General features: G+C 37.9%; 1 protein-coding gene across 1 annotated transcript; it reads left to right on the plus strand.

Moving 5' to 3' along the window:
- The first annotated feature begins 585 nt into the window (after positions 1-585).
- On the plus strand, positions 586-5,812 carry LOC123988924. Its single transcript, XM_046289683.1, has 2 exons — positions 586-1,584; positions 1,703-5,812. The coding sequence occupies exons 1-2, from the start codon at positions 586-588 to the stop codon at positions 5,810-5,812; spliced, it is 5,109 nt and encodes a 1,702-aa protein (XP_046145639.1).
- Positions 5,813-19,466: the final 13,654 nt, after the last annotated feature.

The following is a 19,466-nucleotide window of genomic DNA, read 5'->3' on the forward strand; positions in this document are numbered from 1 at the left end:
CTGTCTCTACATCAGATATAATTTAATATACTGATTAATCCCACAGAGCAATGTACATATAATAACTGTTTCGTTATTACAATATCTACATTTGTTCGGTTACACCTTATCGAGAGCGTCGCAAGAGTCGCCGTGACGTCACCGCGCAAACATTAAATTAAAGGGCTATGCGCAGCCCCCACCATGCGGTGGTTTCGCGGAGACACGCGTGTCGCTCAACCGTTTAACGACGATTAGACCAAATTGAGATTACGATCGAATATCAGTACGCAAATTAGTAAAAGTTAATTCTTCCAACCGATTTTATTAAAGTTATTCTGTACATCTTCGTTCGGACAACGTGCCAAAGAACGGAGCACATTGTGACAAATAAAGTTACAATCATTACTTTATTAAAACCATTCCTTTATTAAAAGGATTTCGTTATTTTCACAACGCCTCGAAATCCAGTCCTTCGGATAAGGACGCATCAGCGATCCGACCATCCAATCCAACCCACATTTAATGGTCCTTCGAGCCGGATTGGAGTCGAGGAGTGAAAACCGTTAAAGTAGTGAACCACGTGCTCAGCCTACGGAAACCATCATGAGTACATTGGAAGAAATTTTGTTTAAACAAAACCAAGTTATGCGCTCGATCGAACGTCCACTTACCAATTATAAAAAGCTGGGTCAAGCTAAAATGACTCCAGCTACCACCCGGAACCGGATGAACATGCTAAAAGAGGCATACCAACAGTGCCAAGACCTGGACGCGAAAATCGTCGCCATGGCGGATCTACAAGCCAGATCAACTCTTCAGTACTTCGTCGACAACCATTTCGAAAGATGTGAGGAGTGCTATCAGGAGTCCCTGGACTACATGTCGGAGATCCTGGATAAGACATCCTCGACCCAGGAGACAGCATCCGAGAAAGGGAATCTTCAACCAGTGAAGCTACGCTCGCAATCGTTGCTGCCTCAAATCCAGCTGCCGTCTTTCGATGGAACCTTCGAACAATGGGAGAGTTTCCGAGATAAGTTTCAATCTATAGTAATTAATGATAATTCTTTGTCAAATGTCGAGCGTTTGCATTTTCTTTGTTCCGCTTTAACCGGCGACGCAAAAAAAGCGGTTAATCATTTACCTACCACCGATGCAAATTTCGAGGTCGCGTGGCAGTTAGTTAAAAATAGATACGAAAACAAACGCCGGTTACTTTCGACCTATTTAAATAATTTGTTTTCGTTACCGCAAGTGACCTCTGAATCTGCGAAAGAGCTCCGCAGTTTAGGCGATCAGTTAAACGTTTCGATACACGGTTTGAAAAATTTGAAACGACCCGTCGAACATTGGGACGACGTAATTGTTTTCCTCGGTACACAAAAACTTGACCGTTCCTCCCGAAAGGCGTGGGAGTTACAATTCGGTGATACATCAGAATTGTCTACTTATGTCGAATTCGACAAGTTTTTGGAGTCTCGAGTTCGGGCTTTAGAGTCAATGTCGCCAATAAATACCGATAAACCGGAAAACGTAACTGTTAAATCAAAACCGAAAACAATTTCAACGAACACGTCTACCGTGTCGCCAATTATATGTCCTGTATGTAAACAGAACCACTTGTTATATCAATGTTAAACATTTCAGGCGCTTGAGCCATCCGAACGGTTTAAATTAATTAAATCCCAACGAAGATGCGTTAATTGTTTTTTCCGCGAAGCATGCGAAAGAACAATGCCACAGTCAAAGAAGCTGTAAAGAATGTAAACAGCGACATCACACTCTGTTGCATTTTCCGATAAAACCGGAGCAGTCCAGCGTGAGTCAGTCAAATCAGACGTCGGCTACCAATCCGAATTCAGAACTTGAAATCAGCTCGAATTCTGCGTCGCGAACGAAAACTAATACCGGCATTCTTCTTTCAACAGCTCGCATCCGAGTGCACTCATTGCAGGGTCGAACAGTACAAGCACGCGCATTATTGGATCAAGGGTCAGTCGCAACTCTAATATCAGAGAACCTAGCCCAAATTTTGCGACTCCCGAGAAACAAACAAAATACATGCATAACCGGAATAGGAGGAATACAGTCGTGGGCTAATCACACCGCTCGCATCACGATTACTCCGTTGGTAAGAACCGAGCCTGTATACTCGACAACTGCTATTATTTTGAAAACTTTAACACAATACACTCCAAAACGACATTCTTCCGTAACGAATTGGAATCATATTGCAGGACTTGAATTGGCCGATACAGACCCCATGAGCTCAGATCCGATCGATATCGTTATCGGTGCGGATTTGTTTGGTCAATTATTATTGGACGGAGTTCGGAAAGGTTCTACAAGTGAACCGATCGCGCAAAATACACACCTGGGATGGATCCTATCTGGTCCTACGTCCACTCATCCTCTTCCTTTCTTTATAGATGCCCATCACGCTACGTTGTTAGAAAATCTCGATGCAGATCTTCGCCGCTTCTGGGAAGTGGAAAATATCCCAACTCAATCAGTGCTCTCACCTGAGGAAGAAAAATGTGAATTACACTTTCAATCCTCTCATACTCGTACGTCGGAAGGGCGTTACATAGTTCGACTCCCGTTCAAGAGCGAACCCCCTATAGATTTAGGCGAATCTCGTTTTGCCGCGATGAAAACTCTTCTCTCTCTTGAAAGACGCTTTAAAAGCGACCAAGTAAATACCGAAACTTATAAAGAATTCCTCTCAGAATACGAAGCCTTAGGCCATATGGAAAGGGTTCCAACCGTCCCGGTTCAAACAACCAACCAAATTTATTATATTCCTCATCACGCAGTTCTTCGCGAAAGTAGTTCGACAACTCGTCTTCGCGTCGTATTTAACGCTTCCCGCCGAACTTCAAACGGCACTTCTCTAAATGATCATCTTTTAACTGGACCCAAGCTCCAAACCGATCTAATTGCAATCCTCCTCCGGTGGAGAGGATTCCGGTTTGTATATACCACAGACATCGAGAAAATGTACCGTCAGATTTTAGTTGATACACGAGATACAGATTTTCAACGCATTTTATGGCGTCCCTCGTCACAACAGTCCGTTGAGGAGTATCAACTCTGTACCGTCACGTATGGCACCAAATCAGCTCCTTATCAAGCTCTTCGCGTTTTAAATCAGCTGGCAGTGGACGAAGGTCATCAATATCCTCTAGCTCTTCCAGTATTAAAGGATCAAACTTATGTCGACGACTGTCTCTTCGGAGCAGACGACAAAGATCTCTTGCGAACAATCCGCGACCAGACCATAAACCTGTTAAACAAAGGCGGCTTTCGTTTACGAAAATGGGCCAGTAATGATCCAACTCTGTTAATTGATATCGATCCGCGCGATCACGGTCTTGCGAAAAATAAACTCCTTAAGATCGAGGAGACCTGCTCAGTTTTAGGCTTAGAATGGAATCCAGTGCTCGATCACTTTCAATTTCGAGTTACCATTTCTTCGAATTTTGCCAATACGAAACGAACAATTCTCTCTCAAATTGCAAAACTTTTCGACCCGATGGGGTTGTTAACTCCAGTCGTTATACCCGCGAAAGTGTTTACGCAAAAATTATGGTCACTCCAATATGATTGGGATGACATTCTTCCTAACGATGTTCTCCTAGAATGGCAAGATTACTACACTCATTTACCAGATTTAAATAAGATCACGATTCCTCGCAAAATAGCCAATGGCATCGCGCTACATCAGGAAATCCACGGATTCGCCGATGCATCCACTAAAGCCTACGCAGCTTCGGTTTATATAAAAAGCGTCCTCCCAGATGACAATGTCTTCGTGGCGCTTCTCGTTGCAAAATCACGAGTAGCTCCCGTTAAAACATTAAGCATACCGAGATTAGAATTATGTGCAGCGGCATTGTTGGCACGTCTTGTCGTTTTTGTGGAAAATTCCTTGTCGCTCATCCATCACAATGTCCACTGTTGGACTGATTCAAGCATCACTCTCGCCTGGCTTAGCCAACCTCCGACTCGTTGGAAGACTTTTGTCGCCAATCGAGTGTCGAAAATTCAGTCTCTTTTACCGAAAGCGCAGTGGCATCATGTTCCAACAAATAGCAATCCTGCTGATTGTGCAACCCGCGGTCTAACGCCATCGGAATTAAAAATCCATTCCATATGGTGGTCAGGACCTTCATGGTTAAAACAAGGCGAAGAACGTTGGCCAAAATCCAATATCAGAATAGTCGATTCGCATGAGGAGGAGAAAATTCCAAAATTATTGTCTGCAGTTTCGACTACGGATCCCTGGGATTTACCAACGCGATACTCATCCTGGTCGAAACTACTTCGAGTGACGGCTTACATACTTCGTTTTACTTCTAACCTTCGCTTCCGACATACGAATAAAATTAAATTACAACTCACCATTAAGTCACTAATAGCAGTGCCTCCTCTTCAACCCGACGAGATTCAGAGAGCAAAATTCCTTTGGTTGAGAAGAATGCAATCCGAGCTATTTCCGGATGAGCTTAGTAGTCTGTCTGCGAAAAAGACTCTTCTAAAATCCAGCAAGTTACTTTCTCTTAACCCTATCCTAGACCAAGACGGGCTTATTAGGGCGAAAGGGCGACTTGCACACTCGCTATTTCCTGAAAACACAAAGAAACCTATTATCCTACGCTCCCATCCACTACTATCATTGATAATAAATCATACGCACGTAATCCATCTGCACGCAGGTTCGCAACTCACTCTTGCCTGTTTGCGACCTGAGTACTGGATCTTGCGAGCACGCACCACGATACGATCCGTTTTACATAGGTGCGTACCATGCGCTCGTCATCGCGCATCCGTTCCGTCTGAGCTCATGGGAGATTTACCGGCATCCAGAGTCACTGCGGTAGAAAGACCATTCATAAATACAGGTGTCGACTACGCAGGCCCGATTCACGTTCGTACTACATCGGGACGAGGACACAAATCGCACAAAGCTTACATTGCAGTTTTTGTTTGTATGGCAACAAAGGCCGTCTATTTAGATCTCGTAAGCGACTATACATCAGCCGCATTCCTAGCAGCTTATACGAGATTTGTGTCCCGACGCGGAATTCCAAAATCCATGTATTCAGACAATGGAACGACCTTTCAAGGAGCAAACAAGGAACTGAGAAAAGCTCACCGAGAATCTCTACGAGATACCAATCTCCATAATAAGCTCGCCGTGGATGGGGTCGCTTGGCACTTTTTACGCCCATCAGCACCTCATTTTGGAGGGTTGTGGGAGGCAGCGGTGAAAAGTGTTAAGCACCATTTACGCCGATCCATCGGTACTCATACACTCTCCTTTGAGGAATTAACCACAGTACTGTGTCGTATCGAAGCCGCATTAAATTCTCGTCCGCTCGTCGCCATGTCTGATTGCATCGATGATTATAACGCACTTACACCAGGTCATTTCTTGATTGGATCGGCCTTAACCTCAATTCCGGAACCAAGCGTACTACAATTAAAAGAAAACCGACTGTCACGTTGGCAGTTAATCCAGCGAATAACGGAAACCTTTTGGAAAGCGTGGCATACCGAATACTTACATACTCTTCATCAACGTCCGAAGTGGAGAGTCGCGCAAAATCTCACAAAAATCGGTCAGCTTGTCCTCTTGCGAAATGAATGCACTCCACCAGCACAATGGGAATTAGCACGCATAATAGATTGTCACCCCGGTACCGACGGGATAATTCGCGTCGTAACCATTAAAACAGCGAACTCAACGTACAAGCGACCCATTTCGAAATTACGTTTCTTGCCGATTGACATTAATGTCGAGTCTGACGCCCAACAAAGTTCTTGAATGAGTTCATTCAACGGGGCCCGGCGTGTTCGGTTACACCTTATCGAGAGCGTCGCAAGAGTCGCCGTGACGTCACCGCGCAAACATTAAATTATAGGGCTATGCGCAGCCCCCACCATGCGGTGGTTTCGCGGAGACACGCGTGTCGCTCAACCGTTTAAAGACGATTAGACCAAATTGAGATTACGATCGAATATCAGTGCGCAAATTAGTAAAAGTTAATTCTTCCAACCGATTTTATTAAAGTTATTCTGTACATCTTCGTTCGGACAACGTGCCAAAGAACGGAGCACATTGTGACAAATAAAGTTACAATCATTACTTTATTAAAACCATTCCTTTATTAAAAGGATTTCGTTATTTTCACACCGCCTCGAAATCCAGTCCTTCGGATAAGGACGCATCAGCGATCCGACCATCCTATCCAACCCAACATTAGATATGTAATATACATTTAATAACAATATCATTATTACTATATCTACATCAGATGAAATTTAATATCCTGATTTAATCCCACAGACCAATGTACATTTAATAACAATATCATTATTACTATATCTACATTAGATATAATGTAATATACTGATACCTTCGCACAGATCAATGTACATATAATAACAGTATCGTTATTACTATATCTACATTAGATATGTAATATACATTTAATAACAATATCATTATTACTAAATCTACATCAGATGAAATTTAATATACTGATTTAACCGCACAGACCAATGTACATTTAATAACAATACCATTATTACTATATTTACATTAGATATAATGTAATATATTGATCCGTCCCCACAGATCAATGTACATTGAATAACAGTATCATTTATACTATACCTACATTAGATATAATATAATATACTTATCCCTTCCCACAGATCAATGTAGGTATAATAACAGTTTCGTTATTACTATATCTACATTAGATATATGTAATATACTGATACCTTCCCACAGATCAATGTACATATAATAACAGTATCGATATTACTATATCTACATCAGATATAATATAATATAATGATCCCTTCCCACCGATCAATGTACATATAATGGCAGTATCGTTATTACTATATCTACATTAGTTATGTAATATACATTTAATAACAATATCATTATTACTACATCTACATCAAATGAAATTTAATATACTGATTTAATCCCACAGACCAATGTACATTTAATAACAATACCGTTATTACTATGTCTACATCAGATGTAATTTAATATACTGATTTAATCCCACAGATCAATGTACATTTAATAACAATATCATTATTACTATATCTTCATTAGATATAATGTAATATACTGATCACTTCCCACAGATCAATGCACAGATTGTAACATTATCGTCATTACTATATCTACATTAGATACGTAATAAACACTTAATGACATTATCGTTATTACTATCTCTACTCTTTTAATATTATATTATTAATTAATATAATGGCATTAATGTAATTTATTTTTTGTCGCACCCTTTCCTATACTTCTTTGAATAAAATATATAGTAAAGATGAAATCAAAGTATTTTTTTTGCCACGCCCTTCCCCACGCATGGAAAACATTCCAAGATCAACAACAAATTATAAAAAATTAATTAGAAATACATTATGTAGTGGACCGAATTGTGAATCTAAACCATTCTCGAGTCAACTTGAACACACAAAAAATTTCATCAAAATCGGTTCAGCCGTTTAGGAGGAGTTCAGTCACATACAGACACACAGAAGAAATATAAGGATATGAAGTATGATTATTGGGAAGGGTTGGGCAAAATAAATTACATTAATAACGATTATATACTTTTTTATTTTCATATTACATTAATGGAGTATGGGGAAGGGTGTGGTACAGAATAAATTACACTAATAACGGTTATAGATATTTATATTTTACGTTAAATAATATATATAATATAATAAGTAAAAACAAAAAAAAATATAAATGTAGGCGGCTACCACCAGTCCGGCTATAACAGATAAAATATACATTAATACGCAGTAAAAATCTAATAAATCAAAATAAAATCGGACAGGCAACTTACATCGATTTCTTCTCCGAACAGATATCGGAGGTCGAACAGATCGACCTCCGTCCAAGTAGCCGCCCACCGCGCTTCATACTCGCGCCGCCACTCCTGCCGCTCGCGGCACTTTGCGGGTAGTCGCGCGTCATCCTCCGCCGGCGCAATTTCGAAGACTGGCATTACTATGGCTGTTAAGACGAAAACAATTAGTTAAAAACAAATAAAATTTGGGTAATTGTTGAAGATTACTTACGATAATGTTTGACAATCGCCAAGAATGCTAAGGATTCCAACCTTGGGACCGTCATCGTTGAACAGAAAATAATGAATAAAACGAACACGCTTGGGTTTATAAAGCACTGTGAAAACATCTCCCTCCAAACTCTAAGACCTGAGATAAGTAAAAACTCCAGTCTCTTTCTCTCTCTCATGAAGTTGCAAGGTTTGCATGAACTCGAAACCCTACAGGCTTATAAAGATACTTGGAAATTAATATTTTACTCGTGGAGCAAAGAATAAATTATGTTTTTAGGAATAATTATTTATTTTATAATGCCCCCAAGGCAATGTTCTTGTGGATTGTGGAATTATGAATCGTTTATCATCGTAAGGACTAAGCTCCTTCTTTTCTTCACATATAGAATATACATTGTGCAATTTTGAACGAATACATCTCTGTTCACGATGCACTTCTAAACGTTCATACAAGCAACGTATATAATCATCGAAGGAAATAGTTTTCCTAACTACGTTACTTTTGACACCCTTCACTTTTTTCGTGTCCCGTTTGCCGTCTACGCGCAAAGCATACATTTTCGACCGAAGTCCGACAAACTCAGTCATTATAGACCCATTATTTTCATCCTTCATTAATCCCGGTACTTTTTTATTTACTCGTGGCATACTGTAAACATTGTCCTCGGTATAGTCGCTCGTGTCAAACCGATGTATATCGCGTTTCATTACATCGTATATGTCATCACATTCCAGTTCGTATATAAGACTGTCTGTGTCTGTGTATAATATTTTACAAAGATGTTTAAATTTCGGCCAAATATAATCATGATGGAATTCGTACAAACATGTTTTTTGATATATCCAGAATACACATACCAACATAAATGGGTTTTGCAAATTTAATTTCCAACTTTCGCATCTCTATTGCGACCAAATATTCCGAAAATATTGATCTGCTATGAAAATTTGGTTTTGATATCAGGGCCTCGGCCCCGTATCTACCATCCCATTTTGTAACTAATTTAACGTCTACATGATTTCTAACGTTCTCCATAGTTTTGCCAAAGACTGCATTATTCATTAATTTAAATAAATTCTTTTCAAAATCATTTTTAGCCGCAGTTCTAAGTTGCGTGTTTAAATGAATGTATTCGCGAAGCCATGGAGATTGTTTAAATTCTAAAACGCGATGAATTACAGAAACTTTTAAACCATGATTTAAGCATTGTTGAAGATTGCGGTAATGGATGATGTAACGTTGCTTATCCTGAACTGTAGCGAGTAGTTTCTCGTGTTTGGCATTAGGAGGCTTCTCGCGTATTGGACAAAAAGGTAAATCTGCATGCTTATCGTGTAATTCTAGCGGGTATTTCAAATCGACTTCCAAAATATATCCAATGTCCGAATTTTCGGATATCGCATGAATGTTAAAAGTTTTAATTTCATTATCGTCTAACCACTTAAACTCGCCGTAAGGTAGATACTGCGACATTGCCCATCCATACAAATTATTAACGTCGAAATAAACTAAATATCGCGATGGTTCTTCGGAATTGTATGAATCCATGTATTTATTATTGGCCTTTGCGTATCGATTAGAACATTGACTTAAACCACCACGTATGCCGCGCTCTATGAAAAGTAGCATATCGATAATTATATGTACTTAGGTTTGTAACTATAATGAATGTGTATTATTTCATAGTATTGAGATATATTTATGACGTACAAGCATTTTACATAATTTTCAATTCGAACCTTCTTAGATCTATAAATCCTGTTGTCGCTCTTACATGGTTCTTCTCCCGATCTGCCAGGTTCTTAATACGCAATTTTTATAACAGGGAATTTGGTTACTTTCTTTTCGCCCTTCCTTTTATTCCGCCTCCTGCAGGGGGGCGCGCCCAAATATGAATTCATTAAACTAACACACCTCCTTTGAATCCATATTACGCTCTTATAAATACAACTTACTGTTAATCATCCACGCGTTATCCTACCGTAACCTATAACTATTGTAACTATGAATCTATAATAATCACTAACAATTTCTACCTGAATCTCGTCAAATTTGTTCTCTTCCTAAAGTTTTTTGTCCAAGCACATCGCAAGATGTGTTTTCCGATGCCGAGCGACTCTTAACCAATATCAATTATTCCCTTTCCATAACATTCGTGTACAAAATGATGATGTACTTCTATGTACTTGGAGCGCTTGGTAAAGTTTCCAAATTTAGCGATAGCAACCGCTCCTGAATTGTCTTCGTAAACATTTATTGGTTTATTAATTTTGACTTTAAAGTCCTTCAATAAATCTATCATCACCTTTAATTCACTAACTGACTCTGACAGGGCAACATATTCAGCAGCTGTTGACGACTTAGTTACACTTCCCTGTTTCCTTGACTTCCAGTAAACTACATTTCCGTATATTCTTATAACATATCCTGTTGTTGATCTTCTATCTAACTCATCCCCAGCCCAGTCAGCATCAACAAAGCAATCAATCACCTCAGCACTTCCATTTCTTTTATAAGTTAACTTAAGATCTCTGGTTAAATACAAATATTTTAGAATTCTTTGTGCATACCTGTAGTGCGTCTCATTATAGCAATTCTGAAATCTGCTCAAGTAGTTAACACTGTAACTAACATCTAATCTAGTCCCTGTACTAATGTATAGTAAGGCTCCAATCAAATTCCTGAACCCAACATTGTTACATACTGACGTGCTGGTTCCAATCTTAAGTTTTGTTCCATTGGCGTACAATACAGTTTCGCATTCTCAATATTGTATTTCCTTGCCAGTGACTCAATATAATCCCTTTGGTCTAAAGTCATCTCATGTTTATTATAATCATACTCAATGTTTATGCCCAAATAAGTTTTCACCTTTCCTAAGTCTTTCATTGCAAATCTATTTGACAATTTAGTTTTAATACTCTTATGTTTCTCTTCATTTTTACCACAAATCAGCAAATCATCTACAAATATTATTAAGTAAAGTGGGTCATTTTGGTCACTTAGCATGTACAAACAATAGTCATTTTCACTTTTCTCAAAACCTAAATCTCTTATATACCTATCAAAACACTCATACCACGCCCTTGGGCTTTCACGCAAACCATATAAAGCTTTTTCTAATTTACATACTCTATCTGTACAATCTTCATAACCCAATGGTTGTTTTATATAAACTTCAGACTTAACTGTTCCATTCAAAAAAGCAGTCTCTACATCCATTTGTACTATAATTAAGCCATTTTGGCAGCAATATGACAATAATAATTTTAAGGTTTGCATCCTAGCCACCGGTGAATACACGTCTTCTAGCACTTCATTTTGTTGAAAGCCCCTAACTACAAGTCTAGCCTTTTTCTTGTTATTTGATTTATTTGTGAATACCCATTTCACATCTAAAACCTTTTTATCTCTAGGTCTTTGAACTAACCTCCAAGTTTTATTTTTCTTTAAACAATTTATCTCCCTATTCATCGCTTGTTTCCATAATTCAGACTCATCGCCTTCCAACGCTTCCTCAAAACTTATAGGACTATCTGCGCTTACAAAATTAACATAAATACAATTTGAACAAACTGAGCTATCACCATACCTTTCAAGCTTTTTCTTCACTCTCTCTGACTTCCTCAATTGACATTCCTGTCTCTTAGTCATGGGTACAAGTAGCCTTCTCATTAGAAATTGTATCGATAACCTCAATCCGATTATCATTCCCTTTATTTCTGAGTTAAACTTTCGTTTTCACTTAAGTCTCATTATCCATTAAAGTTGCTGTTAGAATTGTTCTCATCATCGCCTTTGAAAACCTATCAGATTCACATGTTCCTCTATGATATCAACAGTCTCGCTATAACAATTTATTATTAACCAAAACCCTATATATCCACGCTATCATATCCTAACAGTATCCCTAGATCAGCTTTTCTGTCCCATTTTGACTTCCTTCTTCCTCTGGTACGCTTACGAAAACTCTACTCCATATAACGAAATTACTTATATTGGTTTCTTTCCAGTTAAAATTTCATACGTGAGTCTTGTTCTCTAAAGTATTTGCGAATGTCTATTCTTTAAGTATGATGCGTTCTAATATACTTCAGGCCAAAACCTACTATCACTCTGCATCAGAGCAAGCACCTGGCTGTGTCCATATTGACCTATTGTACCTCTCAGCTGTGCCATTCAATTGATGTACAGTAAGGTGGGCAGGGTTCCAAGAAAATACCGTTCTCTCTCGCTAACCTATAAATATCTTGTTTTAGGTACTCTTACCATTATCACACCTCACTTTTTAATTTTCATTCCTGTAAATTTCAACTGGATTAATATAATCAATAAAACATTCATAACTTCAGCTTTTGACCTAAGTGGTATATACCCTTGCCGCCTTACCTGTAATCATTCAACAAAAGACAAAAAGCATTTTCTCGCCATCATAACCAGTGAACACTCTGAGGACCATTCACCTCTGTATGCACTATTTCAAGGAGGGCTTTAGTCTCTCATCCTTTTATTTTCAAAGGGTAGATGGTGCATCTTGTTTTGGATACACGTACCGCATCGCAAAAGTTCAGGTTCTAATTCGTTTGGTATGCCATCGACTAGTCTATTTTTGCACATGGTATTAAATAATTAAAGTTAACGTGTCCTAACATTCTATGATATTTTTCTTTTAATGTCATATTCTGATTACTTCTTATAGTTACATTAGATTCTTTCTTATCTACAAAGCTGCTCATCTTATATAAACCATTTTCTTTAAATGCAATTGTAATCAACTTATTTTGTTCATTGTAAATTTTAGAGGTATCTCCTACTGAAACGACTTTATTTTTATCTGTTACCTTAGTAAAGCTAATTAAGTTCCGGTCAATTTCCTTTACATAAAACACATTTGATATTTTAATTTCCATTCTATCTCCAAGAACAGTAAAATAATTTTTAATATTACCAATCTTTGTAGCTTCCAATAATCTACCATCTCCAATTTTTACATTAACTGGTGTTTTTAAATTTACGTAATCAGTAAAATATGAATCATTATTTGTTATATGATCAGTACACCCACTGTCTAATATCCAATCAATTCTATTATTGTGACAGGTATTCGCTTCTACATTCATACTTTTATTTTCAGACTCAACCTCTACCTCAGTGTAAAACAGACCTGCAAAATTCTCACGATTACTTTGGCTATTTCTGTAACTCGCATCGGTTTGTCGATTTCCATCGTGGCGTTGTTGCCAACCGCCGCGCCGCCTCGGTCTCCACGATATCCTACGCCTCGTCCGCCGCCAAAACTTCGCTGACCATAACCTCGTCCGCCGCGGCTTCTTGAACTGTCGCCGCGGTGTTACTGCTGCTGTTGTTATTGGCGGACACCTCCTTGCCAATACGCCCCTGCGCTGGCGCTGCTTCTTCCGGAATTTCCTCTGATCCACGTGTTCTTGCAATTGTATTTTAGATGTCCCGATTTTCCACACTTAAAACAGGTTTTCTCTTGATTTCTCCTTTCAGTTTTGAATGCACTAGATTTACTTTGATTTTGGCTATTTTCTCCCTTTTCTCTGATTTCCCACATTGTTATTTTATTTTTAATAAACTCACACGTTTGATCGGTCTCTTTCACAGCATCTATTAAGGTCTCCAATAATACTTAGTGAATCCGGTAGCGCCCGTAACATATAATTAACTTTTCTTTTCACTCACCGTTGCCACCTGAAGTTTTTTAACTCATTTATCATCTTCTCAAGTCATTAAAGAATTGTATTCGAATCCTCATAATCTCGTAGCTTTATCTTTTCTAATCTGTTCTTACGCATATCTGTAAGGCCGTCGATTCTCTTGAGTAGATTTTGTCAAACTTTTCATAATACCGTCAAGCTGTTTCTTCATCACTGACGAACTCCATTTGTTCATTGAAATACCACTGTAGATGTAGTTCATAGCTCTTAGATTTTTCTCTTCCCCTGTATCATCATCGTCCGTCGCTACTTTTCTCTTTTGCTACCTCATCACCTTTTTCCATTTTTAAAATATAACAGGATTCTTTTCTTCCAGATGCTATAGTCTCTGCGTTGAATATTTGAATTTTTATCTCTGCCGCATGTTACCTTCTTTGTTCTCTTCCTTGGAACTTTCTCGAAAGATGAATTCTTTCAACTTCACAATATCGTATATTGCTTTCTTAAAGATTTCTTCTAAATATTCCAACTTAATTTCTTTGTCTGCTTCACATATCCTATCACTTTCTATTTTTCCGTACGCACCACGTTTTCTCATAACCTTATTACCGCTGAACCCTAATCAACCACGCTCTGCTACCATGTTAATATATGTACTAGTTTGTTAATATATAAATGTTTATTATTAATATATTTAGGATATATTTATGACGTACAAGCATTTTACATAATTTTCAATATACCTTCTTAGATCTAAACCTGTTGTCGCTCTTACATGGTTCTCTCCGATCTGCCATGTTCTAATACGCAATTTTATAAAAAGGAATCTGGTTACTTTCTTTCTCCTTCCTTTTATCCGCCTGCAGGTGGCGCGCCCAAATATGAATTCATAAACTAACAATATCGATATCCGTCAATAATTCTAATTCGATACGCGTGTGCTTCAGCATTGCATCCCACGTAAAACCGGGTAAAGTATAGTAATATGCAGGATCCAATTTGTAACTTCTCAAACAGCTGCCACGAAAATTTTCAAAAATGTCGGCCAATAATAAAACGTCTGTTTTTAGATATAAATCGCTGTATTCGCCAAGTGTTTTTATATTAAAACTGTGCCAGACTTTTATCGCGTGGTCATAATCCTGCTGTGAAACGGCACAGTCGCTTAGTTGATTATAAAATTTGTCACATGTCGGCAATGTCGTCTCGCTCAGTTTCATGTAGTCGGTAACATACTCGTATGGAAAGATGCCTTTTCGTGTAAGCAAATCGAATCTTATCTCGTTCAAAAAATTAAATTGTGACCGTAAAATCGTCATATCGTCTTTCCCTAGATATGAACTCAATTTATCTAAACTTGAATTTAAAAATTTGAATGAATCTATAAATCGAAGCGAAATTTTGTAACGTTTTAGATTCGTTGAAAATGAAATATATTTTTCTTTTGTAATTGGCAAGACTGATGTCGAGCCTTCGATAATCGTTACCAATTCTTTTATTACAAAATGGGCATCGTATCCCGATAAGTTATGAAACACTATTGGTATAAAACGTTTATTTTTATAATTTAAATTACACCCCTGGTGAGCAGGTCCTCGGTAACGACCAGTGAAATGGCAATGATCTCGAACTTTTGTTTCGTCGATGTCGAACGGTTTTTCGCAAATATAACAATGCGTTGCATTCATATAATTTTCTCTTTCATCACCCGTCAAATTTGTCATGGGCACATTCGTATAAATAATGGTGCAATTTTTTCTTACAAGGCTCTCAAGTTCATTCACGAACCATTCAGCACAGTCAGGACCCCGATACGCGCGATACTCGCACACCGATGCGTTGTATGAACAGTGAAAATAATATCCCACACTGTATGCTTCGTGTTGCTGGTATGCATTGCAGTGTCCTTGATTGCTGTTAACCTTCTTAAGCATGCATTCGAAATCGGCGTACACGATGAATGGATGACGTTCTCGGTGACAAAAATTATCAAACTTTATTATTTTATCTTCACTCGATGGTAGAATGATTGCGCAATCGTTCATCTTCATGCAGTCCTTCGTATGTTTCAATAACTTTTCTTCCGCATAAAAGTAGTGAAGGCATCTGCATATAAACAAAGTAACTGCATTAGTACAAAAAGAACAAACGCATACACTAAAATAGATCGTAATGGCATGATACAAACCTGTCACAAATATAAGTTTTACTCTTATGTGCACTCAGCTGGTTTGAAACAAGCCGGGAAAGATTTTTAATCCATGCAAAGTGACGCACATTACGGTTGGGCGTTTCAAGCATCAGCAGGTTAACGTGACGAAATCTTTTGTTGGTGGTGAGTTGGAGCGGAGCACACCTTTTCACATTCAAGTCCCAAAAATAAACGTTTATCGAAACATCGTTTTGGCGCTCAAATTTTGGTATTTGATTAAGGGTTATTGGAAATGCGATGCCCTCCAAATTTAAAACGGTGTCATAGTTGGGATACGATGATGGTCGATTTGCATTCACATGGACGGGATATAATGCTGCAACTATCGATCTGACAAAACACGTATCATCGTCAACTGTCACATTTACTACCGCTCTTTTGTCCTTGATTGTTTTTGGTATGTCTGTGTAACAACCAGCATGCATCGGATTGCATTTATTGATATTTAACATCAAATGCAGAATTTCGATATTGCCCAACCACTGTCCCGTTCCTGAAATTCTTCCATCAGTGTTAAAGTTGAGTTCACAACGTATTTGTCATACCAATCGTTCAAGTTTGATGTAGAAAATAATTGTTTATTTCTTACACTGAAACTTTTCACATCAGTTTTATTATTAAGCGGTAAACTCCCCATACAACACCGTATTCACTTTTATGCATGAATGATTTAGGAAAACTTCCGCTAGACGTTGGAATACTATTTTTCTAGCATCTTCCAAAAAGTTTCGTGTTCAATATGCTCGGTGTTGATTATAATTCCTGTAGTTATCCGGTTATGGAAAGCTGATTCTACATTCTCCCAGATAAGAGATAGGACTGCACGTGATCAGCATCTGTTCTCCTTTGACCTTCGCCTATTTTTACAGATCCGTGTAACTCTGCTCTTAACGATTTAAATCTCGCTATCCTGGCTGTTTAAACTATTTTTCAAACCAGTTGATACGTCCTTTTTGAGGTTGCAATCGCTCTATCATTAAATCAATGCATTGATTGCATTGCACCGACATGCGTTACGGGTCGTCGTTACTACTTATGACTGCAATACGTTGTGTCAAAGTTGTTCTATACAAGCAAGGTTCTTTAGTAATATTGCCTTTTGACCACTAGGATGATCAATTGTCTACGATACAATATCCTACGCAAGGCGTCGCTGTCTTTCTTTGTATGCTTCGTAGTATCTTCGCCATCCTTCGACTGATAATCGTCTCCCATTTGTAATCGTTCGTCTATCAAATTCGATGCACTGGTCACATTGCATCAAGCAATCACAACGCTCATCTTCAGTATTGATGTTTATCGCCCGCTGCGCCAATAATTCGGTGATGCGTTCGAGTTCTTGCAGTAACATGGCCTCCATTTCTCTTTTCCACCAAACACGTTAAGTAGCCTTGCACTTCTAATTGTCAAACTACATATGACACACATTGCAAAATTTTCTCCCATTTTATTAAAGTGGGGCTGTCATTGACGAAAGTGTTTAATTGCTGTTCACTCTGCAGCGTCAACAAAAAACCGCATTTCCAAGACGAAAAAATTCGTTCAAGGTCATGAGCAAAACCTCTACCTTCTATAGTCGCGAATTGCAGCGTCAGATTTGCTGCGCCAACAAAAAATCCCATTTTCAAGACGTAGAAAAGTGGCTGGGGCCTTGTGTCGTCTTCCGATAAGACAAAAATAGTTCAAGGTCATGGGGGAGGGGGGTATCATATTTTTGCTGATGGTGTCAACTTTCAGTTCAAGGTCGGGGGGGGGATATTTCTCCTGTGGGGATAGCTATGGGGTGGGGGTGGTAATAGGGTGGGTATTTAAACTGAGGGGGTGGTTAAAGGGCGGGGGTTTGTCATAGGGTGGGTATTTCTGCGGAGGGGTGGTTATGGGGTGGGTATTTCTGCTGAGGGGTGTTATAGGGCGGGGGTTGTCATAGGGTGGGTGTTTTGCTGAGGGCGGGGTTACGGGGCGGGGGAGGGAGAGGGGGGGGGGGGGTATCATATTTCTGCTGACGGTGTGGGTCAATTACAAAAATGCTGACGCCAGTGATTTAGATCCGCATAGAACAACTACTTAGAAATAGTAATAACGAAACTGTTATTATATGTACATTGCTCTGTGGGATTAAATGAGTATATTAAATTACATCTGATGTAGATATAGTAATAATGGTAATGTTATTAAATGTACATTGCTCTGTGGGATTAAATCAGTGTATTACATTACATCTGATGTAGATATAGTAATAATGATATTGTTATTAAATGTATATTCTACCTAATGGTAGATATAGTAATAACGATTCTGCCATTATATTTAAATTGACGGTGGAAGCGATCAGTATATCACTTATATCTAATGTAGATATAGTAAATAACGAAACTGTTATTATATGTACATTGAATCTGGGGGAGTGGATCAGTAATTACATTGTATCTAATGTAGATATGGTAATAATGATATTGTTACCAAAATTACATTGATCTTTGGGAAGGGATCAGTATATTGCAGTAGATCATTATAACCAATGTAGATATAGTATAAATGATACTGTTATTCATGTACATTGATCTGTGGGAAGGAATCAGTATATTGCAGTAGATTAACTGTAGGTATAGTAATAACGATTCTGTTATTAAGTGTTTATTAATATCTAATGTAGATATAGTAATAACGATACTGCCATTATATTTAAATTGATGGGTTGAGAAGGGATCATTATATTATTATATCTAATGTAGATATATTAAAATGATATTGTTATTAAATGTACATTGGTCTGTGGGATTAAATCAGTATATTAAATTTCATCTGATGTAGATATAGTAATAATGATATTGTTATTACATGTATATTATATATATAATGTAGATATGGTAATAACGATACTGTTATTATATGTACATTGATCTGTGGGAAGGTATCAGTATATTACATTATATCTAATGTAGATATAATCATAATGATATTGTTACCAAAATAACATTGGTCTGTGGGAAGGTATCAGTATATTACATTATATCTATTGTAGATATAGTAATAACGATACTGTTATTATGTACATTGATCTGTGGAAAGGGATCAGGATTACATAACCTAATGTAGATATAGTAATGACGAAAATGTTCAATCTGTGCATTGATCTGTGGGAAGATCAGATATTACATTATCTACTGAAGATATAGTAATAATGATATTTATACAATGTACATTGGTCTGTGGGATTAAATCAGTCGATTACATTGTATCTAATGTAGATATAGTAATAATGATATTGTTACCAAAATTACATTGATCTTTGGGAAGGGAGCATATTACATTATATCCAATGTAGATATAGTATAAATGATACTGGTATTCAATGTACATTGATCTGTGGGAAGGAATCAGTATATTGCAGTAGATCTAATGTAGATAAAGTAATAACGATACTGTCATTAAGTGTATATTACGTATCTAATGTA

This window comes from Osmia bicornis, unplaced genomic scaffold (genome assembly GCF_907164935.1).
Source record: "Osmia bicornis bicornis unplaced genomic scaffold, iOsmBic2.1, whole genome shotgun sequence".
Taxonomy (NCBI): Eukaryota; Metazoa; Arthropoda; class Insecta; order Hymenoptera; family Megachilidae; genus Osmia; species Osmia bicornis.